The sequence below is a fragment of the Morus notabilis genome, unplaced genomic scaffold (genome assembly GCF_000414095.1).
Source record: "Morus notabilis unplaced genomic scaffold, ASM41409v2 Scaffold400, whole genome shotgun sequence".
Lineage (NCBI taxonomy): Eukaryota > Viridiplantae > Streptophyta > Magnoliopsida > Rosales > Moraceae > Morus > Morus notabilis.
The window spans coordinates 1,453-24,339 of record NW_010367230.1 but is presented as its reverse complement, the minus strand read 5'-3'; the positions used below and the strand labels follow the sequence as shown (position 1 = coordinate 24,339).

General features: G+C 34.1%; 4 protein-coding genes across 6 annotated transcripts; 2 read left to right on the top strand and 2 right to left on the bottom strand.

The window, feature by feature from the left end:
- The first annotated feature begins 7,215 nt into the window (after positions 1 to 7,215).
- LOC21386469 (anthranilate phosphoribosyltransferase, chloroplastic) lies at positions 7,216 to 11,094 on the top strand. Of its 2 annotated transcripts, none has more exons than XM_010112063.2 (10): positions 7,216 to 7,551; positions 7,664 to 7,807; positions 8,268 to 8,429; positions 8,523 to 8,606; positions 9,082 to 9,270; positions 10,073 to 10,163; positions 10,323 to 10,382; positions 10,513 to 10,631; positions 10,730 to 10,864; positions 11,017 to 11,094. In XM_010112063.2, exons 1-10 carry the CDS (start codon positions 7,348 to 7,350, stop codon positions 11,041 to 11,043), a joined length of 1,215 nt encoding a protein of 404 aa, XP_010110365.2. In that variant the 5' UTR covers positions 7,216 to 7,347; the 3' UTR covers positions 11,044 to 11,094. The 2 variants fall into 2 exon arrangements, with proteins under 2 accessions (XP_010110365.2, XP_024030535.1); XM_024174767.1 differs by having other exon boundaries at positions 10,956 to 11,035.
- Positions 11,095 to 11,236: 142 nt separating this feature from the next.
- LOC21386468 lies at positions 11,237 to 12,902 on the bottom strand. 2 transcript variants are annotated; one of them, XM_024174768.1, is made up of 3 exons: positions 11,962 to 12,902; positions 11,743 to 11,793; positions 11,237 to 11,523 (listed from the first exon to the last, which is right to left on the bottom strand). In XM_024174768.1, exons 1-3 carry the CDS (start codon positions 12,782 to 12,784, stop codon positions 11,477 to 11,479), a joined length of 921 nt encoding a protein of 306 aa, XP_024030536.1. In that variant the 5' UTR covers positions 12,785 to 12,902; the 3' UTR covers positions 11,237 to 11,476. The 2 variants fall into 2 exon arrangements, with proteins under 2 accessions (XP_024030536.1, XP_010110364.2); XM_010112062.2 differs by lacking the exon at positions 11,743 to 11,793 and having other exon boundaries at positions 11,477 to 11,523.
- Positions 12,903 to 14,491: 1,589 nt separating this feature from the next.
- Positions 14,492 to 16,902, top strand: LOC21386467. Its single transcript, XM_010112061.2, has 5 exons — positions 14,492 to 14,772; positions 15,078 to 15,182; positions 15,600 to 15,855; positions 16,037 to 16,114; positions 16,426 to 16,902. Exons 1-5 carry the CDS (start codon positions 14,734 to 14,736, stop codon positions 16,560 to 16,562), a joined length of 615 nt encoding a protein of 204 aa, XP_010110363.1. The 5' UTR covers positions 14,492 to 14,733; the 3' UTR covers positions 16,563 to 16,902.
- Positions 16,903 to 17,333: 431 nt separating this feature from the next.
- LOC21386466 (U3 small nucleolar ribonucleoprotein protein MPP10) lies at positions 17,334 to 22,262 on the bottom strand. The gene is made up of 13 exons (XM_024174765.1): positions 21,433 to 22,262; positions 21,215 to 21,276; positions 20,884 to 20,992; positions 20,620 to 20,730; positions 20,312 to 20,449; positions 19,847 to 19,915; positions 19,700 to 19,741; positions 19,327 to 19,395; positions 19,125 to 19,196; positions 18,933 to 18,986; positions 18,378 to 18,519; positions 17,962 to 18,024; positions 17,334 to 17,873 (listed from the first exon to the last, which is right to left on the bottom strand). Exons 1-13 carry the CDS (start codon positions 22,153 to 22,155, stop codon positions 17,824 to 17,826), a joined length of 1,704 nt encoding a protein of 567 aa, XP_024030533.1. The 5' UTR covers positions 22,156 to 22,262; the 3' UTR covers positions 17,334 to 17,823.
- Positions 22,263 to 22,887: the final 625 nt, after the last annotated feature.

Genomic DNA, 22,887 nt, shown 5'->3' with positions numbered 1-22,887 from the left:
TACTTGTCATTATTTCGCATGCTATTTGTTTTGTTACAATCTTATTCTCTTTTTTTTTCAAACTTAGAAGGATTAAAAAATGTTGAGTTTCATAAATTTAGAATTTGTAATTTTCACTTTATCAAAGAATCATAGATTATATTTTTTTTTATCTAAAATCCCTCAAATTCTCTCCTCTCCATTTTACCAAACATCTTCTCAAAAATCGAATGCATAAATAGACATTTAACCTAGGTGAGAAAAATAGAAAGGAACGAGATTATCGTTTTCTGTGAGTGACAATTCTAAAATGTCATAAATTCTAATACGAAGTTTTCAAGAGACAGAAGTTGAGAGAAAGAAAACTCAAGATATCCGATGGTCAATGGGCTCCAGCCCACCTTTAAAATTTAGTCTGCAAGCTTCCCACAATGTTGGCTTCATAGTGAGGGTAGCTGTGTGCAATGTGGAGTGTTCCATTGGGGTGGATTTTTGGGAAGGTGGAAGATGGAGGCGCTTTGCCTGGAGCATCACGAAGTGTTGGATTTAAAAACGATTTTCTATGTGAAAACGTGTATTTAGCAGATTTTGTATGATAAAAAATTTTAATAAACTTTTGAGATATTCTATAAAATATATTAATTTATATACAAATGAATTAATCAAAATAATTTATAAATAAATTTACTTAGCAAACGATTTTGTCGACAACTTGAGTTCTTTGATTATGAACGTTCCTCGTTCTTAGCTTGTTTGGAATACCTGAATCTTCCTCATCAATTCCTTAAATTTACGGAGAAGAGTGTGTAGACATACCTAAAACAAAATAGGATTAGCACTCAAAACACTTAAGTCTTCCACGAACACCAACACATGCACGATGTGTAACTAGGAATATGGAAGAACTTTTCTTCTCTATTTTTTTCTCTCAGGTTATACACCCGCCTCTAGTAGGTTTCACGCTAACAAACTGCTTGTTACAAGCTCACATTAGGCATGTTACACGCCACCTGTAGGAGAGGGAGTGAAAAAGTTACACATCTGTCACTAACATGTTACACACTGTCTGATAGAATAATACACGCCCGTAACTAGCATGTTACACGCATATCACATGGGGAAAGGGAGAAAATTGAGTTCTCTAATTTTTTGCAGCCTCCTATTTATAAAGTACCTCTTTGAGTTCTAGAGAGACTTTATCTTATCTTTTAAGATAAGGTTTTAGAAAATAAGAGATAATATTTAATTTTAAATCCTATTGAAAATCAAATAAAATTCTCATTTAATTTTGGAATAAATTTCTCTCTCCTACTATAGATAAAATTCGGCCACCACAGGGACAAGCTTCATGTGGTGTAAATAAAAAGGAGATAAAATTTTTCCTTTATCCAGTTGTCCAATTTTAACTCAAATTCAAATTTCATTTAAAGTCAAACTTAATTTAATTTGAATTGCAATTGGATAACTTATCAAATAAGTCAACCGGATAACTTAGAGAGCAAGTAACTAAATCCCAAAGAGATTCCTACAGTGATACATGTGATCTCTATCACATGCGTGTTCTAAAATTCAAATTAAATAATCACATTATTCAATATTTAATTAATTATCAATTAATTAATTTTGAATGTTTTATTTTAGAATTTCATAATTCTAAAATTCTCATTTTGCCCTTAATGTTTGTAAAATTACAAGGAGGACGCATGGACTCATAGACTTACAATTCTGAGTTCTAATAAAATTAATAATTAATTAAAACTCTTTAACTAATTAATTAATTCTATTAATTCTAAAGTTACTCCACTATAGACTTGGAATTGCACTATCTAATTATGGTATAATTTACTTCCAAACTATAAAGTGTCCATTTGATATAGTCATTACATATAGATCAATCCTCCATAAATAATTTATAATTAGAGCTAAGTAAAATCTGTTAACCTCTCTAATTACATCTTTATCCTTCAATACCATTGCTTATCTAATGGACAGTGATTCATAAAATAAATTCATGAATCGGATCTCCTACTAATCTAAATACCGAATCAACTCTCAAGAGAATTATTTATATGTTTTTTTCTCAAGAAGGAATGGATTCCATCTCGTATATCAACATTCTCAGCTACCTATTTCATCATGTCTCTAAGATACAAGGAATAGGATTTAACAATCTCAAAATCCGTACCAAGTAAGTCAAAAGACACAAATCCACAAATTAGGAGTATACTAACAACTCATGATTTAGATCATTCTATACATGACCAACAATAAACTCAATTTGAATTTCTATACTTAACAGAAATTATAAGAAATTCAAATCGTGTATGTGTCCTAGTTAAACATAATCTCATTATGCATAATGCACTCATTCATATCTCATCATATTAACAGTGCAGATAACACCATTCTATTCTAAATGAAAATAATATATATTAGTAATATTTTAATTAAAGATTATGAACTTTAATTAAATTCATTATGATAATTATTTTGATTATTATTCTTAAATATTATCATTTCTCATATAACACTTATATATAATATTAAAAGCTACATAAATAATTATAAAATTTTTAATAATATTCATAAAATATTTAATAATACATGCACATAAAATAATAAATAAATTTTTTTATTAAATAAATAATAAATATATTGTTACATATCACATTTTTAACACATTATTCCCAACACATGGCGAGTTTCACGTTTGACAACTAAGATTAGCTGTGTGGCTACAATTTGGGCTGAAGCGTCATTATTGGGCTACAATTTGACAACACCACTTTTTTTTTTCTTTTTCTTTTTTTCTTTTGCTTTTTTGCTTTCTCTAGTGGCTTTTTTCCCGATTATATCATTGTCATGGATTTTAATAACAATTCTTAGGAATTTTCTTTTGCTTTTATCTATTTTGTGGTCTGTAAAAATAATGGTTTTTACCTTGATTTTGTAGTGTTTTTGTCTGGTTTATAGTGTTACGTTGTATTTTTAATTTGCTAGTTTGGGTTTAGTATTTTTTTCATTTGATGTTATAGGTTTATCGATTTAGGTTTCCATGGACAAGGGAGTTCTTTTAGGATTATTGTGAAGTATTTGTTATATAATCATATATATATATATATATATCATTGGTATATTTGTTTTGATGTCTGATCTCAGATCTTAATACACGATTATTCCCCTTAAATGTTTCATTTAAATTTACTAGTGAAATTAGTTTATCAAGTTGTAATTTTTCAATAATTGAGGTTATTGGAGTTAGCTTTAATTTGAAATAGTGATTGTATTTTCCCATTTCAAAAATAATAAGAATCTAAAATCTCAAGCACTTCCTAAATAATAAACAAGATTAGGACGATAAGATGAAAAATAAAAGGGCAAGTCTATGTCGGGACAATACTTCTCCCTCATCGGTATGGTATGAAATTGTTTGCCGTTCAATTACTTTTCAATGGCTCTGATTAAAAAGATTTACCAAATAATTATGAAATTAACTAAGAGAAAAGAAAACCCAAAACTTCGAACCCAGACTAAACCCAAACCAATGACTCTATCCACCACCTCCGACAATTCTCCTCTATCCAAACACTAATGAGTTCTTAAACGTGAATTATCTCACCATTGACGCTAGTGCTAACCCACCACCCCTGGTTGCGCCGCTCCGGCCCGTAATCGCCAGTAATGGCGGCACCACGGTCATTGTGTGAACACTAAAAAAATATAGAAAAATCTACCCGTTCGGTTCGCTAATTTAAGCTTTTAATTTGAGTTGAGATGTAATGTTGTGTGTGAGTTTTTTACTGTTGTAAGAAAGTTAAATGTGACTGTTTCTGAGAGTTTTTTACTGTAACAAAACTCGAATTCTAAACTCGAATCAGCGAAAAGAACGGGCCTTCACAGAAGTTACAAAAAATTCGCATCTAATCTTCATCAAACATACTTCATGGGACAAATATTACGAGAATGAGAATCCAAACAATGAAAGAAATTTCACATAATTCATCAGACAAAATCCAAAAAAAGGTTTAGTCTTTCCGGATAGATTTGGGCATTTAAAGGACCAAATGAACGAGCACCAGTCTTTTTGTTCTTATTCTTCAACTCCGACAGTTCTTGGGCGGTAATCTTAGATCTTGCGACGTGGAGGAAGTAATTGTTGGTTTTAAAAACGATTTTTTATAAGGGAGTGTGTATCTAGTAAATCGTGTAAAATAAAAATTTTAATATTTTTGAGATATTTTATAGAATATATTAATTTATACACGAAAAAATTAATTAAATTAATTTATGAATAAATTTACCTAGCTAACGATTAGGTCGATAACTTGAATTCTTTAATCACGAACGTTCATCGCTCCAAGCTTGTTTAGAATACACGAATCTTCCTCGTAAATTCTTTGAATCTAAGAAGACGTGTGTGGGGGCACACCTGAAATAAAACGGGATTATCACTCAAATACTTAAGTTTTTCACGAACACCAACACATGCACGACATGAAATTGGGGAGAAAAATTTTCTTTTCCTCACTCTATAAAAACCGGCCACTATATTCTAGGGAGAGCAAAAATTGTGTTCTCTAATTTTATCTCTGATTTATAGAGTAGTAGTCAGACTCACAGAAAGAAGTCTTATCTTTATCTCTAAGATAAAACTTGATAATTATCTCTCACTTCTAATTGATATTAGAAACAAAATTCCCTCTCTCTCTCTCTTATCCATAAGGGCCGACCACCACATGGATATTTCCCTCATGTGGTTGGCACAAATAGCATATAAGGAAGGAGAAAAAATTCTCCTCTATTCTGCAGTCTAATTTTGACTCAAATTCAAATTTCAATTTAAGTCAAACTTAATTTAATTTGAATTTCAATTGGACAACTTATCAAATAAGTCAATTGCATAACTTCGAGAGCAAGCAACTGAATCCGATAAGGATTCCCAATGTTCTGGGCGTGTACACCATGTGGACTCCTCCACATGTGTGTTGCAAAATTTAAATTTAAATAATCACATTATTTAGGGCCCGTTCGGTTCGCTATTTCGAGTTGAGATGTGATGTTGTGTGAGAGCTTTTTACTGTAGTAAAATATTTAGATGTGACTATTTCTGAAAGCTTTTTACTGTAGCAAAACTCGAATCAGCGAAAAGAACGGGGCCTTAGTTTATAATTAATTCTCAATTAATTATTCTTGAGTGTTCTATTTAGAATTTCATAATTCCCATTTTGCCTTTAGTGTTTCGTAGGATTACAATGACGATGCGGGGACTCATGGACTTATAATTCTAAACTCCAATAAAATTAATAATTAATTCAAACTATTTAATTAATTAATTAATTATATTAATTTTAAAAGTTACTCCACTATAAACTTTGAATTGCACTCTTATAATTATAGAAATATTTTACTCCTAAACTGTGAAGTGTTCATTTGATATAGTCATTACATATAGATCAATCCTCCATAAATAATTCATAATAAAATCTAGGCATAATCCGTTCACCTCTCTAATTACATCTTTATCCTTGAGTGCCATTGATTCTCTAATGGACAGTGATTCATAAAACAAATTCTTGAATCGGAGCTCCTACTAGTCCAAGTGCCGAATCGATTCTCAAGAGAATTATTTATCTACTTCTTTCTTAAGAAGGAATGAATTTCATCTTATATAATAACATTCTCAGTTACTCACTTCATCATGACTCTAAAATACAAGAGATAAAATTCAACATCTCAGAATCCGTACCGATTAATTAAAAGACCTAAATCCATAAATAGAAGTATGCTAATAACTCATGATTAAGATCTTTCTATATGATCATAGGTACACTCAATTAGAATTTATATACTATTGTGTTTGTGTCCCGATTCCACACAATCTCATTATGTGTAATATACTTATTCAATATCTCACCATATTAACAATGCAGATAACATCATTTCATTCTAAATGTGAATGCCATGTATTTATAATGTTTTAATTAAAAATTCTAAACATTAATTAAATTTATTACGAATATCGTTTTAATTATTATCCTTAAATATTATCCTCTCATATATAACACTTATATACAATATTTAAGGTTACATAAATAATCATAGAATTTTCAATAATATTTATACATGGTCCGTTTAGTTTACTGATTTGAGTTTTTAATTCGAGTTGAGATATGACTTTATGTGAGAGCTTTTTACTGTAGTAAAAAAGTTAAATGTGACTATTTTTGAGAGATTTTTACTGTAATAAAATTTAAATTCTAAACTTAAATCAGTGAAATAAACGGAACCATAATATTTAATAATATATGTACATAAAATAATAAATAAATTTTTTTATTAAATAAATAATAAATAATATGATGCTTTGTTGTTAAGACATCATTCTCATCAGTAATCAATGCTGAAATCGCAAATAAGTCGCGTCTCAGATCTTGCAGCAATCGAGGTGCAGAGAGGCTAGCGCAGGGACGTCAGCGTCGTCTGCGGGGTTCGCGGCTGAGCTTTTTTTGTTTCACGACCAGAGGGTCACTAGGGGTGAGATCTAACGCAGTGGTGGGGCGCGGTGGTAGTAGGCTAGCTAGTCAGCGTTAGTGGGTTTTTTTTGTTCTCTATATTGTTGTGAATAAATGAAGAAATTATTATGTGTGTGAATTTTATTTCTTGTTTTCTAGTTCTTCATCATTTTCTACCTTCAATTTTAATCTAAGTTTTAATCCTACTATAGACACTCTCAAAATAAAAAAATTAAAAAAAGGAAAAATATGGTCTAATAATATGCAACCTGCTTCATGCCCCAAAATAATAATTAATAAATAAAATGCAGACTAGACTTGAACCAATATTATTAAAAACATTCACATTTCAAGAAAAAAAAAAATATATATATATATATATATTGAAAATGTGACATTTTGCAATGCGCCAAAAATAAAAATTAATAAATAAAAAGAACTAATAATCATTAAAAATACCATATTCCAAGAAAAATATAATATTCAGAATGTGACATATTGGGACTAATGAAAATGACGTGCTTCTGTTTGGTTTGGACACTAGTGTTGAGAAATGGTTTTCTTGAGATAGGAACAAATTTTCAGAGCCAAAAAAAAAATGAAAAATGAAAAGATAGGAACAAATTTAATTATTATTATTATTATTATTTTTGGAAACTTTAGATTCGTATCATTTATTTATTTATTTAGCAGATTCTCAAAATCATATTTAGGACATCTTTAACCCTTGAATGTGGGTCCTAATCTCCTGCTTTTAAGTCAAACCCAGAATTCAGATCTCTAAACAGTTTTAATCCCATTTCTTTTCTTTTTTTTGTTTTGTTTTGTGGGATTTTCGTTTTTGAGAGGGAAAAGAATGGCATTGTGCAGCTTTCGATCTCCAATTGGATTTTCTTCTCCACTGTACGGCTGCTCTAAGCTTCAGCCCGAAAACCGTACGGTCCGGCCATTGCTATTCCGTACAGACCGGAGAAGCTTAAATGCAAGAGAAAGCTCGGTGGTCGGAGCTCTGCCAACTGTTCGACAAAATGCCTCCCCTCCTACAACATCCTTTAATGAGGTTCAATTCAGTTTTTTTTTTCCACTTTTGAATGTTGTAATTTGGGAAAACTTGAAAAGGTTTTTTTTTTTTTTTTTTTTTTTTTTTTTTTTTGGTTGGCGGGTTTTGGCAGTTGATTGAATCTTTGATAAGTGGAGTGGATTTATCGGCGGCAGAGGCTGAGGCGTCTCTGGATTTCTTGCTCAATGGTGCCGACGAGGCTTTGATCAGTGCTTTTCTTGTGTTGATGAGGGCCAAAGGAGAAACTTATGAGGAAGTAAGTTTCTTTTTGTTTTTGTTTTTTTTCCCCCCCTACGTTGGCTTTGTTTAAATTAAGCATGTTGCTAAAATAATAACTTGGCATTGGAATTTCACCTACGAGATAATAAATTCTATCCTACTTAATAGAGTTATAGATTGTTGATTTTTTTTTTCTTTTTAATCCTGATAAGCATTTGGTTCATCAAAGAAGAAACTTGATGGGAAGTTATGTTTAAGGAGGTAATGGAAGCAATTTTAGTGATTGAACTTTGATTCTGATAAGCAATAGGTTCTTTGAAGAAGAAACTTGATGGGCATCTATGTTTAAGGAAGTAAGGTAAGAAATCATTTGTTGATTTCAATGTTCGAACTTTAATTCTGATAAGCATTAGGTTCTTAAGAGAAGAAATTTGATGGGCACATATGTTTAAGGAAGTAACGAAAGAAATCATTTATTGATTTTAGTGATTAAACAGATTGTGGGATTGGCAAGGGCAATGCTCAAGCATAGTGTGAAGGTAGAAGGTTTAGTTGATGCGGTGGACATTGTTGGAACGGGTGGTGATGGGGCAAATACTGTGAACATATCCACAGGGGCTTCAATACTCACCGCAGCTTGCGGTGCCAAAGTTGCAAAGGTAGTATTTGTCTTCATTAAATCCTCAAATGCATATTTCTTGCCATAGATAATGAAATCTAGATTGAAAATGTGCTTTTTTCCCTCTTTAAAGCAAGGAAACCGTTCGAGTTCTTCAGCTTGTGGAAGTGCCGATGTATTAGAAGCAATGGGAGTAGTTCTTGACCTGCAACCCGAGGTTGGTGCATTAAAATTTGGATCATGTCTCTTAAATAAAATTTCAAATTTGTTCTATTCTTTTTTTTTTTTCTACTAGCAGCTTAGAACATCTCTGATGCAAACGCTAATGCTAATGCTATATTTGACACAGAAATATATAAAAATGATATATTTGATATGCGTTCTACTTTGTACTTCAATGTATAATGCTATTTTGAATGATATACCTACTTTTTGTCATAAATTTAAGCTTTGGCAATGTTATAATTATTTAAAATAGACAACAAATCAACAAATAAGCAACCAAACGCCAAAATATGGCATATGCTTTGTCAAATTTGGCATCAAGTATGGCATGGGATTGAAGAATGATTTTCTTGCTCTGATGACAAATTTTGGCATTGGTACATAAATTTGGCATTGCATTAGATTGCTCTTATTAGGTAATGTGAGTGTTACATTTTGTTTGTTGAACCCATTTATTCTGATAATAGGGGGTTGCAAGGTGTGTAAATGAAGCAGGAATTGGTTTTATGATGGCTCCAATATATCATCCAGCTATGAAGATTGTCCGTCCAGTCAGGAAAAAGCTAAAAGTGAAAACCGTATTCAATGTGTTGGGCCCTTTGTTGAATCCTGCAAGAGTTCCTTATGCTGTTGTTGGCGTCTACGCAGAAGATTTAGTAAGTTTTTGTTCATAGAGTTGTAGCAATATATCGGCATCCAGGGGTCGCGGACTGACCATAGAATTTGATGTAATTCTTTTATTCAAATCTAGTAAGCTCCATATTTTTAAGATATCTTTTGTGTTATCTTTATGCTCATACATGTGCAATTGTTTTGCATGTTGGATTTCCAATATCTAGCATTTTAAACTTTTTCTTCAACTGGTTTTGTTGACATGTGGTCTATACAAGGGTTTAGTTGCGAGAGCATTTGCAAAGATGATAAGAGTGTCTAGTTCTTCTAATGTAAATGATGGTTGAGCAAATTTCAGTAGTCTCGTGACAAACAATAAGGACCCATGAAATTTCAAATTCTGAGAGCTCCCTTTTTCCTATACAAAGTGTCCCTTCTTCATCTTAAGGGGTGTTTTCAAAATGACATAATCTATGTGCATAAATGCTTATTTTACATTCAAACTACCCATGTAGCTGTGTAGAACCAAATTTAACGTGTAAATTAGGATAATACTACTTTTGAAGTCTAGTTATTCACCGTATGTGTAAATTAGTCTTAAATTTTATATGGAAACAGTATTTTATAAATATGAATTTTCTAAAAGTGGTATTCCTCTAATTCACCACAAATTTTACTGGTGAAAAGAAGTCTCATTTCTCTGTTGATCGTCTATTACTTCATGCAAATAGATTGAATGGCTTAAATAATGCCACTGTTCTAGTATTCCACAATGCATATTGTAAAAAATCTTTGGCTAGCGTTATCTTTTGGTTAACTTTTTCCATATTGGTGGTCATCGAATAGGTCTTGAAGATGGCTGAAGCATTGCAGCGATTTGGCATGAAAAGGGCATTGGTTGTTCACTCAGAAGGCTTGGATGAAATGAGCCCACTTGGTAAAATGCGATTCGTAATATATTTTAGACTGTGCTTATCTCAATATTTCAGAAAAACTTAACTGCTATAAGCTAATATACATATATAATATATATATATATATATATTGAAAATAGCCAGTATGCCAAAATACACTAAACTCTCATTTTGTTTCACAGGACCCGGGCTAATCCTTGACGTCACTCCAGAAAAGATTGAAAAGTTCTCCTTTGATCCATGTGAGTCTTCTCTTTGGTTCTTAACTACTCCTTAACTAGTTGAATTATGACTTTAAGGTGATCAAGATGGAATTTTAGATGATTTATTAGTACTTCAATCTGCTGAAAAATCATAGCACTTATTCTGCAGTGGACTTTGGAATTCCTCGGTGTACCCTCGACAACTTACGAGGTGGTGGCCCGGAGTATAATGCCGAGGTACTAAAACGTGTGTTATCAGGGGAGAAAAGCTCAATCGCAGATGCATTTGTAAGTTTCTCGATTATTCTTGTCCACAAAACACCAATTTTATGAGTTATATTCTGAAATGAATACCAAATTCATGGCCCAAAAAAAAAATGGTGTAGATCCTAAATGCAGCAGCAGCTCTCTTGGTTAGTTCCCGTGTGAACTCCTTGGCTGAAGGGATCGCCCTGGCTCGCGAGACACAAACATCTGGAAAAGCTATCAAGACGCTCGATCGCTGGATAGAAATCTCCAATGTGAGTCAAATCAAATAGCGATTTTTAACGACTATAGTTTTTTGAGTAACAAGAACAATATATATTAACCCCTATTGTTTGATGGTTGCAGAAAATTAAAACCGCGTAGTTACCAAATTGTGCCTGAAATTAATTTGAATCTCTTATTTCAGGAATACATCCAAGGCAAACAAAAATAAGGCAACTCCATAGCGTACCATTATCCCAATCATTCAATAGGACTATTTATTATTGTAGTTTTCATTTTTGTTTGAAATGGATTGGATAGAGTTTCTTGACATTATTTTCTCATTAGCAGTTTGAATGCAAATTATACTTAAGTTGTGGCTGTATATCAACATCTTTTGTGGGCAATAGCAGAAATGAAGAATAAAAAAAAAAAAAAAAAATCCACTTCCATAGTAATGATGCTGATATTACAAAGTACAAAGAAAACAAGAATAAGCCCATCACCTTTCTCCATATCTGTGAGCTCAAAACTGATAATAAATAATTTTTATGATATGAAATGAAACTATATAAAATACATCTCTCCGCAAACGTGTAAAGTTCAAAAAACACAAATGTCACGTTGACGTTTGCATGACTAAATACTGAGATTCTGACTTCTCTTTAGTGTCTGTTGATTGTCACCATTGCCACCAAACACAGTAAAAATCCTGTAGATAAAGTAGAAAACATATGTTATATGGTAAAATAAAGAGGAAAATTATATGATATGAAAAAAAAAAAAAGATTTCCTACTTGGTGGGCATAATTATGAATCGTCGTATTCTTGTTAACTTTTTTTATAGTATTATATAGTTTTTTAATTTTTAATTTGATCTGGCCTACAAAAAGTCAAAGGTATCAATGGTTCTTGGATAAAAGGAATATACTTGCAATTGTGTCGGCCATAGAGGATATCCTTCTGCTTGATGACGATTTAACTGCAGAAGATGATGGACAAACAAAGCTAATCAAGGTGTTTTCTACATGAACAATTATAGCCTAGAAGCTATTGGGCTCTTCATCATGGGCTGTGATAACTGGGCTTTCAGGGCCCAGAAGAAAAAAATTTAAGAGAACAGAACAGATAAATGAAAATCTTTGCTTACTGGAGTCACAATTTGAGGTTGAATTTGAAGTGCCACACATGCACAATTGCCTAATGCCGTCCGTACCATACCCGCACGTGCCACCGGTTGCCTCGCACGCTCTACAAAACTCGTCGTTTCCTTGAACGGAGTATTTCACACGTATGCCATATGACCACCCACTAGGCCCATCCACTCTCAATGGGGCCAAACTATAAGCACTGCTATAGCCTTCACACTCCAGCTTACTAAGATTTATAGTCTTTATAGAATCAAACGACAATGCGCAGCACTCCAGCGGGCCGGGCCCGGACATCGAGCCGAAACTCTTATGGCCCAACATGTCCCATGCCGGACACCCATAGTACTCCTCACAACCCATACCCGAGACATTCCGGCAGGGCAAGTGCTTACCCGGGAACCCTTCGAAGAGCGGGGATTGGGCGGAGCAACCGATGAGCAGGAACACGTTATCGGCGGCAGGTGTCATGTATGGGGACCGCCACGTCTCAACGGCAAACCCGTTGCCCTTGCCGCCTAGCATGATGGCATCGCAAGTGGACATGTGGGGGTCATTTAGTGTCAAGGCTTGATAAGCATAGTCTATGTCCAAGACCCGGTAGGATCCGGAACTTATGTGGAACATGAGCACATCATTCATGCAAAATAAGAGGTCTCGGAAACCCGGATGCCCGCATCCATATTGGAGGGCAAATGGGTAATCAACAGTTAAGTTGCCACAATAGGATCTACATGTGTTTGAGTGGATATTGCTTGAGCTAAGTGAAACTAGTGATAGTGAAACTATGATCAAAATAAGAATATTGAACATGGATGTGTGCATGTAGAGAGAGAGAGAGAGAGAGAGAGAGAGAGAGAGATTGTGTTTGGTTGGGAGGAAAATGGGGAAGGAGTTGAGCTAGGAAATGAGTTATCGAGTGGGAGAGTAGTGAAATGATACCTTGCTTTGGGCGGTTGAGAGAGAATGGAAATCTTAGTGATGATTTGGGCTAAACTTTATTCCCATGTGTAGTGTCTGAGAATCTATTGGAGTTGAATTGTTAATGGGGTTTCCTTTTTTATATTTTTATTTTCCTTCTTAGGTGGAGAGAATTATTTGTTGGTAAAGATCATTGGGGTTAGCTTTTTTGAAATCCTGCTAGCTTTAACCCGCTTTTTGGCACAGCAGGGTGATGGGAAAATTGCATACAAATGATATTTTTATTTTTTATGGGGTTACCTTTAATCAAGTGGGTTCTTGCTTCTCCATTACTATAACAGTGCTGAAGTGATTTAAATTTAAAATGATTAAAAAAACAAGTGAATAATGTCATTGTATTCGACAGAATTGTAGCTTGAAAATGCACATTATAAAAGTTTTTTTTTTTTTTTTTTGGCTAGAAATACACATTATACAAGTTGACACTTAAGATAAAATAAGATTAATAAAAAAGCCGTATCTAAAGCTTAATGCCAAATTGCCAAACTTATAGTTTGACCTCCCTTAAATGAAAAGATAATAATTGGTATACCAGGGCTTGAAAAGACGGTTATACCATCATCCACAATCAACGGGCTTTAATTGCTCCAAAATTCCATCTGCAACCAAAAAGAAGAAGAAGAAGAGGCCATATTCCCACATCGAATTAAAAAAAAAACAAAAAAAAAAAAAACAAAAAGCAAAAAAAGAGGAAAAAAAGGGGTTTCACCCTCTTCATTTTTTTTTTTTGTCTTTGACAAATTACCTTCAAAATTTTAAATTTCAATAATAACTTTATGTGTTTGTTAAGCCGTTTTAATATAACAGATAAATTAGTTAAGTTGATAACGGAGAGCAGAAACTAATTACTAAAATTAAAAGTTCAGGTAAATTTTTTAAACACAAGTCCATGACAAGATTAGAGTTTAAATTCCTTAGAGTGCATTTAATTGGTAAATTCGTGCCCTGATTCGAATCATGATTCGTAGTTTACTACAGTATTTTCTCTTAAAAAAATACACGTAAACCGAAAATGATTATGAATCATGATTTTAAAATTTTAAAGTTCAAAAACCACTGGTGGAGATATAACGATAAATGTTGATAATTTATTAAGAGTCTCTCACATAATATTTAAGGATCGATTTTCATGATTAAGGTTGAATTATGCTTATATTATAAAGAAAATTATAAATTCTACCCCTTTAAATACTTAATTTACTAAAAATATCTATACTTTACCCCTAACTAATTTTAATCTAAAAAATAAAAATATATAAACTAATATTAAGAGATAAAAATAAAAATATAATCGGGTATTTTTAAAAATTTCCTGCTAAAATCTTTTTCATTCCACTTATGGTCCAGAAGTGACTGTTGGACTGGACCGCTGGAGGCGTGTCACTAGCATTTTGGGGACCAATTTAACCACCCTCGTTAATTTGACCCACGTTGCAAGGATCAACAAGTTTGGGGAGTTTTGCATAAAAAAAAAAAAAAAACAAGTTTGGGGGATAATTATCAAAAACTATAATTTAGGAGCACTAAAAACCCAAAACAAAAGACTTTTTTTTTTTTTTTGGTCAATAACAAAAGACTTATTTGCTGCTGCTTCTGCTTCTTCTTCTTCTTCTTCTTCTTCTTCGATTCGCTTGGCTTCGTTTCTACGTTCTTCGTTTGGCTTCCAAGAAAATAAAGGACATCGAAAACGCTGTTCATTTTCTTGCTTCAAAGAAGATTCCGGAACAAAACTTCTCCTTTTCTCGAACATTATTCTGTTACTCCCAAATTGAAGCTTCAAGCACGCTTTGGCCATGGAAGCTCCGGAAAAATCAGAGGAAATCGTCTCGGCTGTGAGTATTTTTTTATCTTCTCTATATTGTGTTAGGGCCTTTTAATTTCTTTAGTTTTACAATCTTCATTTCGGTACAGAAACTGTTCCCATTTATGTGTACTTTACTATTGAATTCTCATCAAGTTTTTGTGAAAAAATTTAGGAACTAAACTAAATTGAGGCTAATGCTTATCTAATTAACGTAATCTTTATCTAATTCATGTATTGCTTCGTAATAATATTGAAGATTTATGTTTTTTTAGTTATTTAAGATTTAATTTAGGGACAAGAAGAGACTAATTTCAAACTTTATTGAATAAATAGGGTGCTCCAAAATTGGCTGGAATTGTCAACTGGGGCACAGCAACTGTGATTGGAGTATTTGCAGGCATGTTATATGGAGGCAGCAAGGAGGCTTCTGCTTCAGTTGTAAGTTCCTATTATAGAGAATAATGCTTCTAGAGATTGTTCTGTAAAAAAAAGTTTCGTTTTTTTTTTCTCTCTCTCAAAAAGAAAAGATTCTGCATGCATAACACTACAATGCTAGTTTCTTCAGGACTTTTAATAAATTTTCAAGTGGGGTTTGTTGTATATGACTGTTATACTAGATAGAATGCTTGATGTTTTATGATTTTTATTCTATGCTTTCGAGTGATATTTGTCTAATATGACTATTAGAACTAGAATGCAAGTTGTCTCATGGTTATTGATTTTTACGCGTCTTGTCTAATTTTCCAAGTGGGATTTGTCGAATATGACTATTACTACTGTTGATATATCCTTAAGCATTGTATTCGAGTTATTGGTTGATGTAGCTTGTGCGGGACTCACTGCCCCATTTTGCAGAGTAAAGATGCGGAAGTTATGTTGAAACTTGGGAGCACACCTGACAAGCGTGAACAATACCGTTTGATGAGGGATGCGATGGAGAAGAGGTTTATTCGTGTCACCCGGGGCTCAATTATTGGGGGAGTGCGACTCGGGATGTTCACGGCTGCTTTTTGTGGTTTGCAAAATTTCCTTGCTGAGAAACGTGGTGTGCACGATGTCTTGAACATCGTTGGAGCTGGTTCAGCTACTGCTGCTACATTTGGTTTGATATGTAAGAAGCCACAAGCCTTTTACTTTTCGTGCCTATTTTTTATATCTCAACTTTTTGTCTTTTTTTTTTTTTTCAAATTTTTTTTTTTTTTTTTTTTTTTTTTTTTTTTCCCTTTTTTTCCCCTGTGCTATCGAGTTTCTATCACGCTTACCTTTTTTGTTCTGTTTTGTAACTAATCTAGTGCCAGGAACACTCCTATGGCGTGCGAGGAATGTGATGATGGGTTCGGTCCTAGGTGCTGCTGTTTGTTTTCCGATTGGTAAGAGTTTTCGTCCCTGAGCTATCACTTTCTCCATTTACTTTTGCAAAGTGAATTGATTCCTTTGTCTCCAGCACATCTTTTAATAATTACCAATGTAGTGAATACTAACCTTGAGACCTAGAAATGCACAACATATGCATGTTTGAATAGACTTGGAAGAATTTTTCTGTGGCAATATGAATGCAAACGCTTTGTAATGGGTGCTCAAGGTGCAATAGACATTAGAAACTCTAATACAGAAAATAAAACAGAGGGCATGAGATGATTAATAACAGGACGGCTGATGCGGAAATTGCATGTTTCAACAGGGTGGATTCATTTAAAGCTAGTCGAGAAAGCGAATGAAGGGAATCCAGCTGCACATCTTGGTTCAGATCAAGGGGGAGAGAAAAAGAGCGGCGTTGGTGCTGCAATTGACAGGCTTGAAGAAAACTTGAACAAGTAGAAAACATGGAAAATATAGGATCAGAATTCAGAAGCCCTCCATTCTCCCAATGACTGGGGAGAAGAAATAGGAAAGCGGGTTATGTCCCAATTGGAATTTTGTTGTTGTTTAGCTTTTACTGTGCTCACCTTTCATGGTGGGTTGGCCTAGAATAGTTAGGGATGAGACATTATTATACAGCTTAGGTTAGTTTGCCAGAGGTTTTTTTTTTCATCGGCAACTTTTCATATCCATTTTTTCAGTTTATTTAGCAACTTCGCTTCTATATTTATGAATAAAAATATCTTCCGTTCAATGTAAAACAATTTATTTGATGAGAAATACGTAGACGTGTAACCAATTGACTGCTGTTCATGTAGTCCTGTGCATATATCTTTTTTGGGTCCTTGGATTACTGAAAAAAGAACCTCACTTTTTAGCAGTTTTTTTTTTTTTTTGATAATTTTAGCAGGTTATTTATGATCGCATCATACCACAAACTCAGATCATGTGCTATTAAGGTCTGTTTAATTCGCTAATTAAAATTTTTAATTCGAATTGAAATGTAATTTTATGTGAAAATTTTTTACTGTAACAAAACTCGAATCAGTAAAATAAACGGGGTTAAAATGATTTGTTCCGTTCAAAATTTTACAACAATTTTGGAGTTCGGAGGTACGATTTTCCAAATTAGAATAATAGTGTCATGTACTAAACAGTTTAGGGAGGATTTGTGAAAATAAGAATAAAATATTAAAGCACAAAAAAATCCTTATAATCCTATTGACCTGATTTGCCCGTACATCAAAATTAAGGATTTCATAACCTCTGTCATTTGACTGGCATGAATAGCAAAATTGAATACAAGTGTGTGACACAGGAAATAATTTACTGCTTTGATTACAATGATAACTATATATAAGTCAATACTAAATCATTTTCGCCTCTACCAAAATTTTATCTTTGCATTCTAATCTAAACGGGGAAAAAAGCCAAAAAATGTGCCAACTCTTTATGTCAAGTTTCCTTAAAACCTATATCTTGCAACAATTTTCATATTCCCTTCCAAGGGCTTCTCTGTTCAGAAATAGCAATAATTACCAATCCCAGCTCCTCCATCTTTTCTCCCTTTCTTTTCAACTTCCTTTAGCCGCCCTCGAAACTTATTTAATTTTGAGTACAGCATCTCATAACCCTCCATTGCCTCAATTTCAAGGATGATGGTTTCCAAGGAAATTATTTGTTGATAAATTAGTCATCAAATGTGTCGTTTTGTTTTGGTTTATCGTGCTACTCCCGCGCCTTCTTCGTCATCCTTTTTTTCTGCCACAGCTGCAGAAGTAAGAATGTTCCAAACTTGAGCAAACATAAATGAAATAAAAAAAGAACACCAAGCGTAGCCAAGTAAATCAAAAGTTACCGTCATTATTGTTTAGCAATGTGCCATCCTGGGGTTTATTTGCAGTTCTCTTTGCTGCCTCAGCTGTAAGTTGAAAATAAATTAATGGTTGATGCAGAGGTAAATGCGATGAGTCTTTAAGCAAGCAGAAAATTTAAAGGAACAACAAAACTAGGCTCCACACACATAACGCGAGCGAAATAGTGGCAGGGAAAAAAAAAACAATGTAAAAGCACTTGAATAATCTAACCACCACTCAATCAGACAGCTATTCAAGCTTAAAAAGTAATGAGGGTGGTCTAAAATCAGATGGGAGCATACAAGGAGAGTTTTGTAATGCTATTGAATTGGTCTCAAAACAGTAGCTTTTGACAGGCAACAAGCTGACTGTCACGTTCAAAGCCTTGAGCATCCAACTATCTTTAATTTAACGGTACCTTTGAATTTCCTTTTCTTGTTAGCTCGTCTCCGCTTTCTCTCTGCCTGTGTTAGTTCTGATTCTTCTTTAATATCACCTTTGCCAGCGAATACTTCCTCAGGAGCTAACATTGCTGCATCAGAGACTGCCAGCGGTGCGATCTACACATGGATCACAAATAACACTAATTTATTGATCACTAATTTTTCTACGACCATCTCCAATACAAACGCTAATGTCATTTCGTATTTGACACACATACACACATATATATTTGATGTTCTAAAGCATAATGCTATTTCATACACCAATGCGACCATCAATTTTGTTCTACTGTTTGTCATAAACGTTTAATAGCAATGTTGTGATGATCAAGTAAAAAAAGTCAAACATCAAATTATAATAAGCAACCAAATGCCAAAATTTGACATATGCTATACTTGGGGCAAAATTTGACTCTTAAAGCATAGTATATGCCAAATTTGACATTAGGTATAGCATTATATTGGGGAATGATTCTTTTATCCAAATGCCAACTTTTGGCATTGGCATAGGAATAAACAGTTTTCTTTACCTCCTCCATGGCCAGAGCAGGGACATTTGCTTGTATAGACATATCCTCAATAACCTGAGCAAAATAACATATAACAAATAAGCTGCGCTGAATACCAAAAGTTTCCAACTATAAATAGTGATAAAAGATAGAAAAGATAATAACATAAAAACTGAAATGAAATAAATAAAGGTTTTAAAATTGAAAGCGTACCGGTTTGGGAGTGAAGTGAAAATGAGAAAGAGCATCCAATTTCAAGCAAAGTTTCTTGAACAGCATGCTCGCCTGATAAGTATGAATTTGAGATTAGTAAAAGTACGGAATAGGAAATTTGAAAAAGAACGCTCTAAAGTGGAAAAGAATGATAGAGTGTGTGTATAAATCTGTCAGCGGACATTTTAAGTTCATAGGTTACCTCTTTCTTCTCCTCTTCTGCAAACGACAATGGCATAGAGGCTAAATTTGTCTTCTGAGCATACTCTTCCTGAAAAAAAAAAGGATTAAAACAACATCCATTACAAATCATGGCTTGAGATCTTAAATCTTCTTGTCTTCCTAGTTTTATTGCTAGTGAAAACAAATGTGCCACGCCTTATTCATTAAAGAATTAAGCAGTTAATGCTGTTTTACCTTTGCATTTCTTTCATTTTTCATATATACCAATAGTATTTCCCTCCTGATTTTGGAGGTTTGGTCCAAAACAGAAAAAAGAGAAATACACATATATATTGGAAAATAGGAAAAGAGGAGCAAAAAAGCACATGATGAACATGGGTCAGATCTCAAACCTCGTAAATTTCAGCCAGACCCTTCTTGCTCTTATTCTCATCCTGCATTACCGAGCCCAAAAAAAAAAAATGAATAGTTAGTTCCTCAGAAGGAGCACCAGATTGAAGTTGAGAATCCAAACACCGACTTCAAAGAATAACGCTTACCAACTCTTTAACTTCTCTAGGTGCTTTGGAGGGTAAAGCAGGTGGCTTTTCGACATCGTCAAAATGCCCCTAAGAAATTTAGGATACCAAAATAGAGGAGGTTAGAGAGGAAAACAGAGAGCTTAAAGCAAGTGATGCACAATCATGAAAGAAACATGAGCCAATGTATATGAGAAACAGAATTTTACTAGGCAGGTTGGTAACTTCCAAGGTTAAAAAGCCTAAAAAACATCTAGGAGTCCAAATGAGAAGATGAATTTCAATGTTTAAAAAATGGATAATAATAAATTAAAAGGAAATGGAGAACAAAATTAAAAGGAAATGAAGCAGTACAAGATAGTAAATTCAAAATATAAATTGATGTCAAAATTCAAAGTTTGAACTCACATTTATTATAAACAAGTTGAACTCAACATTTTAGATGCAAGCAAATTAAGAAAGTTAATGGTCAAAGATGGGGGTTACCTCGAGAATTCTCTTCTTGATTATATCTTCGAGAGAAGCTGTAACCTCCTCTGTAATGACAGGCGGGGGTCTCATATTATGCTCAAAATCTAAATCAACTTCCAATGCACTATTCTTCGGCCTTTTTGCAGCAGTTACCTGTTGGCCAATAACGATTGAGAAAATTCCGCACCCCCCACCCCCCTCACACCCCCCCCCCAAAAACAAAGCACACAACTCTTATACACATAAGTGTGAATCATATTAAATTTCTTCACTTCAAGAATTGTGTATCTGAGGGGAACTTAAGAAGCAATGATTTTGCCTACCTCTCCTTGCATGGTCCAAGTCTTCGGCTCTAAGTTCGACTTCTCCATCTGCTCTATTTTCAATTTACGCTTCGCAAGCTCCTTTTCGTGAGTAGAAAGAGTCTGTTGCTTCTATTGGAAAGAGAAAACAAAGGTAAACAAGAATTAATTAAATACTGTGTTCCTTCCTTGCCACAGAAAAATTACTTTTTTATTAAAGTTTTTACTATTGCTAGACCAAGAACACAAACCAAGTTGATCATTCATTACATGATTTTCAAATACCTCATCATCTTCACCGTCATCATCCATGCCCGAACCTTCCAAATCACCAGTCAACTTGGATTTTTTCTTGGATGGCTTTTTCTTCTTACCACCAAAGAAATCTTCGTATCTGAATATAACCCCATGAACACGGATGAAACACAAACAATCAATATAAACAAACAATGTCTCTTCGTACAGTTGTAAAGTTGGTTCATATAGTGTTAGAACTGGGCAAGCAAGCATAAATTATATCACAATCACTTCTTCATATAAATCCATGAACCAAATATACCAATATACCACACAAAGTAAAAGCATATATTAGAAAGACATCAAAAGAATGCCATACCTTGCATTTCCCAACTCGTCCGTGTCTTCGTCTTCATCATCATCAAGCCCAAATTCTCCCATCTGAAACAGCAAACACGAAGTTGAATTAGAGATACTTCAATGAAATATCGAAAAAAAATCCAGTTTTTTTTTCAGGAGAATAATTGTAGTTTCAACGTAAAAATCATTCATTCATGATATTTTGTTCTCTCAATTTACAGAAATATCAAAATATACCTCCTCACTGTCCTCATCCTCGTCTTCTCCATCTCCATTTTCATCTTCATCATCCCCTGCTTCTTCTTCTTCTTCTTCTTTTTCAGTATTCTCCTCTTGATCCCCATCATCAACTTTCTTCTTCTTCTTGTCTTTCTTCTTTGATCCATATTCCCTCTCCTCATCCTCCTTCAAAAACTTCTCCAAATCCTTCATCTTCAAAAACCGATCCTCAATTCCACCCCCTTCATTTCCCTCTTCACCTTCTTCGTCCTCGTCCTCGTCCTCGTCTTCGTCTTCATCTTCCTTTCCTTCTTTTTGCTGTTGTTGTTCTTCTTCTTCTTCCAAATCCTCTAAATCCTCACCAAAATCATCACTTTCCACTTCCATTTTCTCTACCTCATCTTCCAAACCCTTCTCTCTCTCTTTGCCTTCCATGGCCACTCTCAGCTTCCGAATCTCCTCCGGATCCTTCTCGAACCGCTTTAATTCCCGGCGGATGCTCGACAGGAGAGGCTGCGACTGGAGATCGAGTTGCTGCCATATCTGCTCGGCGTCGAAGCCCTCGACCAGGAGCTGCTCGAACGGAGTTTTGGGAGCGTACGGCCTGAGAGACGAGAAGAGGTGCTGCGACGCGGCGCGAGCGGTCTGGGAGAGCGCGGCGCTCGGCGCCAGCCACTGCGGAGGGTCGGTCGTCTTCAGGCGATGAAGCGCTTCCGAGCCAGCGTCGCTAGGAATCGCCATGGCTAAGCTTCTGAGTTTTTTCTTTTGCGGAGGAAAAAGAAAGTTAGGGTTTCTGGGGAGTTAGGGTTTTAGAGCGAGGAAGGTGATGACGTGTCCAGGCCATTCATTGGCTGATATCGAGGACAAAGGTCTAGTAAACGACGTGCGACGTGTCGTTATTATCAAGGGTTTCTAAACTTTTTTTTTTTCACAAATTACCCAAAAAAAACAATTTTTTTTTCCAAATTATTCTTTGAATTTTTATCTTTTGACAGTTTTATCTTTTTATATAAAAGTGGAGGAAGTTTTTCGAAATTTAACAGGTCTAATAACATCTCTAACCTATAATGACTTTGAATTTATGAAATAATTGTATTAAGCGGTGTAAAAGTTCTGGCTTTTATTAGCTTTTAATAATAGTAAGATTAAGATAATGTAATTATTTATTGTTGATACCCAATTTTGTATTAGAATTTGATGGTCCAAGCTCAACCATGACGTCACACGATGTTATTAGATTTGCTTGTTGGACCCAAATCACGTTTGGAGAACTTTTATGAGTTATAGTTTGGTGAGCTATGTGTGATCAAGTATGTCCGTTTGTCGTTTAATTCGATCCAATTTAAATCTCGCTTAGGGGATTTTCAAAATTAATAGGATTAAATACAAATGGAGAATGGAGAATTCTCAAAAAGTCTTCCTCCTGTCCTTTTAGAAGCCTATAAATTCTTAAGTCCACACCTTAGAACATCT